General features: G+C 42.4%; 1 protein-coding gene across 1 annotated transcript; it reads left to right on the top strand.

Annotated features, from left to right (window-relative positions):
* The first annotated feature begins 5811 nt into the window (after positions 1 to 5811).
* LOC140004780 (uncharacterized) lies at positions 5812 to 6824 on the top strand. Its single transcript, XM_072044926.1, has 2 exons — positions 5812 to 6436; positions 6757 to 6824. Exons 1-2 carry the CDS (start codon positions 5812 to 5814, stop codon positions 6822 to 6824), a joined length of 693 nt encoding a protein of 230 aa, XP_071901027.1.
* Positions 6825 to 7537: the final 713 nt, after the last annotated feature.

Here is a 7537-nt window from a genome sequence, read left to right as displayed (position 1 = left end):
GTATCTGATTTGTTAAATGTGAAATGCCATGATTTTAATGCTATCTGTTTGGTACCTCATTGAGCGCAAGCTCACCCCTTTCCGTTCCTTTTGTTTTCCTTACAGGAGATTAAACCCTTTTGGTCTGCATTTGACAATCGGTTGCCGACTTGAGCTAGTTGAACATATCTTTTGTATAGCTCATGTATTAAAATCCTAAGTGTACTTTTGGGGCGTTTCTCTTTTGATTTGGCAAACCGTGTATATGTATTATCTTTTGAAAGATTTTGTATGTCATTTTGATTTGTAAACGCTAAAGTTCAGATGTAAATGTTTGTTAGCTATTTCGGTTGGGTTCTGACGGGTCAGTTACTATTCATGGCCGACTCCGACTTTGTTTTTTTCTTATTTTGTGGGTCGACTGGTTTTCACGCGGTTGTATGACCCGAAAAGTATTAGATCGCGCTAATCTGATCCGTAGTCCTGGCGAGAGCTGGGCAGGCAGTCCGCCAACCCCTTTGGTTTGCCTTAGGGGAAAGTGGGGCTGTCACATGGTTGACCTGACTGGGACGAGAGTGTACTTCATCGCTCTCGTTCCCTTATCTGTATAACTGTTACTGTTTAACTGCGAAACTGTATTTGTGCATGATTTAACGTCGTTTGGGACTATGACCAATGACTTAACTATGATATCTGAGCTCATACCCTATTGGTTGTATTCAAGTCGAACCAGCAAGGGCCTGGGCGATTCGATAACCAACTGTGAAATTATTGTTAGTCGAGTGGAATGTTGTTCCCTCGACCCTATGGTATACTCGAGTATTGCACTCTGTTACTGTGAGGTGTTCGGGCCTGGCAAAGGGAATGTTTGGTGGCCGGAATGTGGTGTAAAGTGGGATCAACGGTCTTGTCCCTTTCTTCAAAGGTTGACGGAGTGTCAACGAATATGAGATCAAGTGTGGCAAGTGAAAAGTGGCTCTTGAGAGCCAATTGTATCATTTCATATTGGTTTACTTCCTTATGTGCCTTAGTTAACTATAGTGAAGTATGTTTATATTTGTGTGTCTTCGTGGTACCTCACGAGCGTGAGCTCACCCACGTTACTTTTGTTTTCCTTACAGGAACAACTTTTGGAACAATGTTTTGAGGTAAGTTGAGCTAGTTAGGCATTCATTTGTTTGTATAGCTCCTCGATTATGAAAACCCTAAATGTGTTTGGATTCCGTGATCCTTCTTGAGTTGTAAAACTTGGAATTCAATGATGTATAAAAGTTTTTCTTCACATGTATGTGTTATATATTGCCTTGGTATGTACTTGCTATGTTGGTCACATGTTACTTGTGTTTAGTTTGGACTTGTGCGAGTACGAGAATCAAACGAGGAAAGAAAAGAATTTGGCGAATTCACTGTTCACCAAATCCGGCCAAGTTCTGGCCAGATACAAGGCCAAATATGCAGGGAAAAGAAAAAAAAATTTGAGGTCTGGCCTCTAGCTAGAATCTGACCAGGGCAATCAGGCCAGTTCTTCATCGGATTACTGGCCGGATTGGCAGGGGTTTTTGACCCCTTTGGTTTGGGCTACTGGCCTGGAATCCAGCTGGATAGTGACGCGGCCGGTACTGTTCATCCGCGGCTACATTTTTATTTTTCTGTTTTCGCGACCGTTGAAGCGTTCGAATGCTATGATATCGACGTGAATGTGTATTATGAGTGTGATTAGTTTCGTAGTCCTGGCGAGAGATGGGCAGGCAATCCACTAACCCCTTTGGTTCGTCCTAGGGGACGGTGGGACTACCACAGTTGGTATCAGAGCCTATGTTAGAAATGACTTAGGCAAGTTTGAATTTTGTTCCTTAGGACCTATGAGGAATGTGTTAAGGTGCCGCTAAGTGTGATTATATTGTCTAAAATTTGAACACTTTTGCTATTCTTGTAGGCTATGGCTGGAGCAAGTGGAGAGGGCAGGGGTGAACCGCCTCAGAGATACCCTCGTGTGATCGATTATCAAGAAAGACCGAGAGGCCCGATCCGACTTTGGTATACCACCAGTCGGGCCCGCCGTTGTAACCGTTGTCGGAACCACTCTAACGTCGACCATGTGGTCGTGGCGGTGCTAGGCGAACGGAAGTGGCTTAGACGTACCGCCACTAGGGATCACACTGAGATACTTAAGCTGAGAGGCATTATGAGGATACAAGCGGATAGAATTGGGGAGCTTCGAGAGGACATAGCCTTGGAGCAGGAGCGAACAAATGCTCTTAGAGAGCAGTTGCAAGGGGTTAATAATCGTCTTATGAACGTGGTCAAGGAAGTCAGAGACCATTCCGGTGGTATTATTAACGAGTGTGAGGCGCTAATCCAAGGGGTGATTGGCACCAATGCGCAAGCGGAGGCTCCTAAGGATGGAACTTCTGGAGAGGGGAGCACCCCTAGTTCTAGCCAAGAGGGAGAGTCTGTGGGCTCAGTAGGGAACTAGGCTAGAAATGTTTTGAATTAACTTTTGATCCCATAGGAGGAATAGTTAGGAAAAGCTCTTAGTTAGCTGCTTTTGGCCTAACTTTGTATGTTGTCTTTTGGAGAACCCCTTTTTGCTTCATGGGATTACTTTTGTATGTATTTGACTGACTGATTCTGTATGACTGTTTGAAACAGTTACGTATTCTATGTATAAATGTTCCATGTGTATACATGTCTTGTGTGGTGTTATTTTTGGTTATTTGTTCATGTTTATATGTTTATGCCCATATGCCTCTTTAACTTTTATATGTGCCTCGACCCTAGATTGACTTAAACTCATGGAGGGCACTCGTAGTGGACGAGGCCGTGGACTCGGAAGTAGGCAACCTACGTCTAAAAGGTGCACTGGGGAAACCTCGTTTGGACCAAACCCTAATCTGCTAGTGGGAAACCCCGAGGATCATGTAGAGAGTGAGGATCGAGCGGTTAAAAGGTTCCAAAAGTTCTCCCCACCAAAATTTCTAGGAGGACCCAATCCAGATGTGGCTAAGAGATGGTTTGAGAAGATGGTGGATATCTTTGCGGCCTTATACTACTCAGAGGAGAGACAGGTTGCTTTTGTCATCTTTCAATTAGAAGGGCCGCCCGTTCTTGGTGGAGTGTGATTCGAACCAAGTGGGAAAGAAAACAAACGCCAAGAACATGAGTGAACTTCACGAGGGAGTTCAATGCAAAGTACTTTCCGCTTTTGATCCAGGAAAAGAAGGAGGACGAGTTTATTCGACTTTGTCAAGGAACCCAATCTGTGGTTGAATACGAGAGCTAGTTTACCCGATTAGCTAAATTTGCCCCTGAACTCATTATGACTGAACAACGAAGGGTGCAACGATTTATTCAGGGGTTGAATGTGAAAATCCAATAAGATTTAGCCTTGACCCAGATAAACACTTTTAGTGACGTAGTGGATAAAGCTTTGCGATCTGAGAGCGCAAGGCTTCAAGTGCGGAACTTCCAGGTGAGAAAACGGGGATTCCCTTGAAGTAGTTCTACCCTGGGAAATAGGAATACCCCTCCCAAGTTTGGAAGGGGAGCCAGAGGAGGAAGGCTAACAGGAGTGACGAGAGGGACTCTGCCAAGAGGTGGTCAAACTGGACGAGGCCAATAGAGGAGTGCCTCATAGGGGAGTTCCTTTACCGTTTCTCGTGGTCCGTGTGGATTCTGTGGCAAGTCCAACCACACAGAGGAAAATTGTTGGAGAAAGGAGAGGAAATGCTTGCGTTGTGGGAGTGCTGAGCATCAGGTAGCCAACTGTCCTGTCCAATCTCGAGAGGCGAGAGGAACTACACAATCGTCGAAGGCTAATTCGGGGCAGCCAATGGTGGAAGGGACAAAATCGAAGGTTCCTGCTCGGGTGTATTCACTTGAGCAACGTCCGGTCCCAGATTCTGCGGAGGTGGTGAAAGGTACGATTCCTGTCTTCCACCGTCTAGCTAGGATTTTAATAGACCCCGGTGCCAGCCATTCCTTTGTTAACCCCGAATTCATGAGTGGAATTGATATGACCCCTGTTAACCTGCCCTATGAATTAGAAGTGAGTACTCCAACGGGGAACCAGTGTTTGATTACTAGTAAAATGTATACAAATTGTGAAATCTGGGTAGGAGACAGAAAGTTATTGGGAAATTTGATAAGTTTGGCTATTAAGGGATATGATGTGATATTGGGCATGAATTGGTTAGTTAGGTATGATGCCCAACCTAACTGTAAAAGAAAAGCAGTGGAATTCTGTATACTGGGGGAGACGACCTTAAGGCTAGATGTGAGGGGTAGTTTAACCTCATCCGCGTTGATTTCGGGTATTCTAGTTAGGAAACTACTGAGTAAAGGGGCAAAAGGGTTCCTAGCTTTCCATATTAATACTCCCACCGATAAATTGAAGATAGAAGATGTGCCAGTAGTGGGTGAATATCCGGATGTGTTTAATGACGAATTAGTAAATTTACCTCCGGAAAGAGAGATAGAATTTGAGATTAACCTATTACCGGGGACGTCACCCATCTCTAAGACCCCGTATCGTATGGCACCTGCTGAAGTCAAGGAGTTGAAATTGCAGTTGCAAGACTTGTAGGAGCGGGGGTTTATTCGTGAGAGTGGATCTCCTTGGAGGGTACCCGTTCTCTTTGTCAAGAAGAAAGACGGGACCTTGAGGTTGTGTATAGACTACCGGGGGCTAAATAACATGACCATTAAGAATAACTATCCACTACCCCATATTGATGAGTTTTTTGACCAGTTGCAAGGTGCAATGATTTTTTCCAAGCTAGATCTCCAACAAGGGTACTACCAATTGTTGATCCGAAAGGAGGATGTGCCTAAAACTGCCTTCAATTCTAAGTACGGGCATTTCGAATTCGCTATTATGCCCTTTGGACTGACCAATGCCCCTGCCGTTTTTATGAACTTAATGCATTGGGTTTTCAAACCCAACCTACACCGATTTATCATTGTATTTATCGATGTCATTTTAGTCTACTCAAAAACCTGAGAAGAGCATGTGCAACACCTAAAAGTGGTCTTACAAACTCTGAGAGATCATTGGTTATATGCCAAATTTAGTAAGTATGAGTTTTGGCTGGAGAAGGTTTCTTTCTTGGGGCATGTGATTTCAAAAGAGGGAATTGCTGTAGACCCGGTGAAGGTGGAGGCAGTGACTGGGTGGAAGAGACCTGAATGTGCCACCGAAATTCAAAGTTTGTTAGGGTTAGCAAGTTATTACCATCGGTTTATTAAAGATTTCTCGAAACTTGCCAGTCCTTTAACCGATTTGACAAAGAAAAATGATCGGTTTCCGTGGGATGCTCGGTGTGAGAAAAGTTTTCTGGAATTGAAGCAAAGTTTAACCATGGATTACTGTAACCTCTTGAGATACTTGAATGGAAGTGGGAGAATATTACAATGGACTTTGTTTTGAGACTACCAACGACACAAAAGGGTCATGATGCCGTTTGGGTGATCATTGATCGGTTAACCAAATCGACTCATTTCTTGCCTGTAAATATGAAATATTCCAGGGACAAGTTGGTCCAGTTATATATGGAAGAAATTGTGAGGCTACATGGGGTCCCAGTGAGTATAGTTTCCGACTGGGATCCTCGTTTCATGTCAAAATTTTGGCAAAAGTTTCAAGAGAACATAGGGGCAAAACTTAACCTTAGTACCGCTTATCACCCTCAGACGGATGGATAGTCGGAGCGAACAATTCAGACCCTTGAGGATATGCTAAGAACTTGTGTCTTGGACTTTGGGGGTAATTGGGGCCAATATATGACTTTAGTAGAGTTCGCGTACAATAACAGTTACCATTCGTCCATTCAAATGGCACCGTTTGAGGCTCTCTATGGACGGAAGTGTCGTTCACCTATATATTGGGATGAAATAGGGGAAAAGAAGGTCTTGGACCCAACAGTCATCCCATCAATGGAGGATGCTCAAGAAAAGGTTATGTTGATACGTCAGAGACTCCAAGCAGCTCAAAGTCGCCAAAAGAGCTACGCGAACAACCAAAGGAAAGATTTGGAGTTTGAAGTTGGAGACCGTGTTTTTCTTAAAATCACACTATTACGAAGCATTACTGCGGGTAGAGGAAAGAAACTTCAACCAAGATTCGTAGGACCTTTCATGATTCTCCAAGGAAAAGTGGCGTACCGACTCAAATTACCACCGAGTTTATCCCGAATTCTAGACGTCTTTCATGTGTTGATGCTTAAAAAGTACTATCCTGACCCAACACACATTGTGCAACCGGAGGAGATTGAGGTAGATGAATCCCTTACCTATGAGGAGAAACCTGTGCGTTTACTAGATCGAAAGGTTAAGAAGCTGAGGAATAAACAAATTCCATTGGTAAAAATCCTGTGGAAGAACCACGGGGTAGAAGAGGTGACCTGGGAGATGGAGGAGGAGATGCAAAAGAAATATCCTGAGCTATTTGATAACCCAGGCGAGAAATTTCGAGGACAAAATTCTTTAAGGAGGAGAGAGTGTGAGATTCCGAAAATTTTTCTTATTTTTCTAGGCATTTATTATGTTCTTTTGTGCATATTTTCAATATTTTCTTTATGGTATGAATTTTCTGGGGATTTTTGTGAGAAAATATGAAATTTTAGTCACCAAAGCTCCAAGAAAAACCGCAAGAAGAAGCCTTTCACCAAGGTTAAGTTGCTCTCCAAGTTATATGGAAGTTGTGTGATGATTTGTGGAGGATTTGGAACAAGAATTTTCAAGATTGAGTGAAACTTTTCCCTTCTTCCTCCCTTGAAGGCTGGCTGGCCAAGATGAGAGAGAAAAGAGAGGTTTGTTGTGTGGTGAAGCTTCTTGAAGAACATTGAGGGTTTTGTGACCAAATTCCTACAAAAGTCAACTGAGAATAGTGCTCGGGCAGACGCGTTTCGTGTCCGTTTTCTCTCAGGTTTGTTTCACTTGTGCACTAAACATTTCTTAAATCTCCAATTACCCGTTCTGGCTCGATTTATGTGAATTTTCGATTCGTGCGCGATAACGTGAAACTTACAAGAAATTTATGTAACGGTGATATAATTAACTAACTCTAAGGTAAATAATTATAAAAATAACTATTTTAAGAATAAACCTGAGTCCTCAAATCTCCAAAATTATTGCACTCTCGAATCGAATTTTACCTCGAAAAATGTGTACTTATTATTCCTTACTAAACGAGCCTCCGAAAAATTAAATTTGTTAACGGGACGTTTTAAAAATTAAGTGAAACATTGTTTCGTGTAAATGGGTTTAAAATGGTTGAAATAAAATATTCGGAGAAAACGGGTGAATAAATATTTAAATAAACCAGTAATATACGATAAAAATAAGAATTTTTTTTCCGGGTCCTCACATCCTCCCCTCCTTAAAAAGAATTTTATTCTCGAAATTCACACTTAAGATAATATCATACCCCTTAATAGTCATGCTTATTAGATCAATCAATAACTTGCACTCTTTTGCAAGTTATAAAAATTAAGTGAAACATTGTTTCGTGTAAATGGGTTTAAATAAAATATTCGGAAAAAACGGGTGAATAAATATT

This window comes from Coffea arabica, chromosome 4c, assembly GCF_036785885.1.
Source record: "Coffea arabica cultivar ET-39 chromosome 4c, Coffea Arabica ET-39 HiFi, whole genome shotgun sequence".
In the NCBI taxonomy this organism is placed as follows: domain Eukaryota; kingdom Viridiplantae; phylum Streptophyta; class Magnoliopsida; order Gentianales; family Rubiaceae; genus Coffea; species Coffea arabica.
Note: the sequence above shows the minus strand (reverse complement) of the source record. Positions and strands in the feature narration are given on the sequence as shown.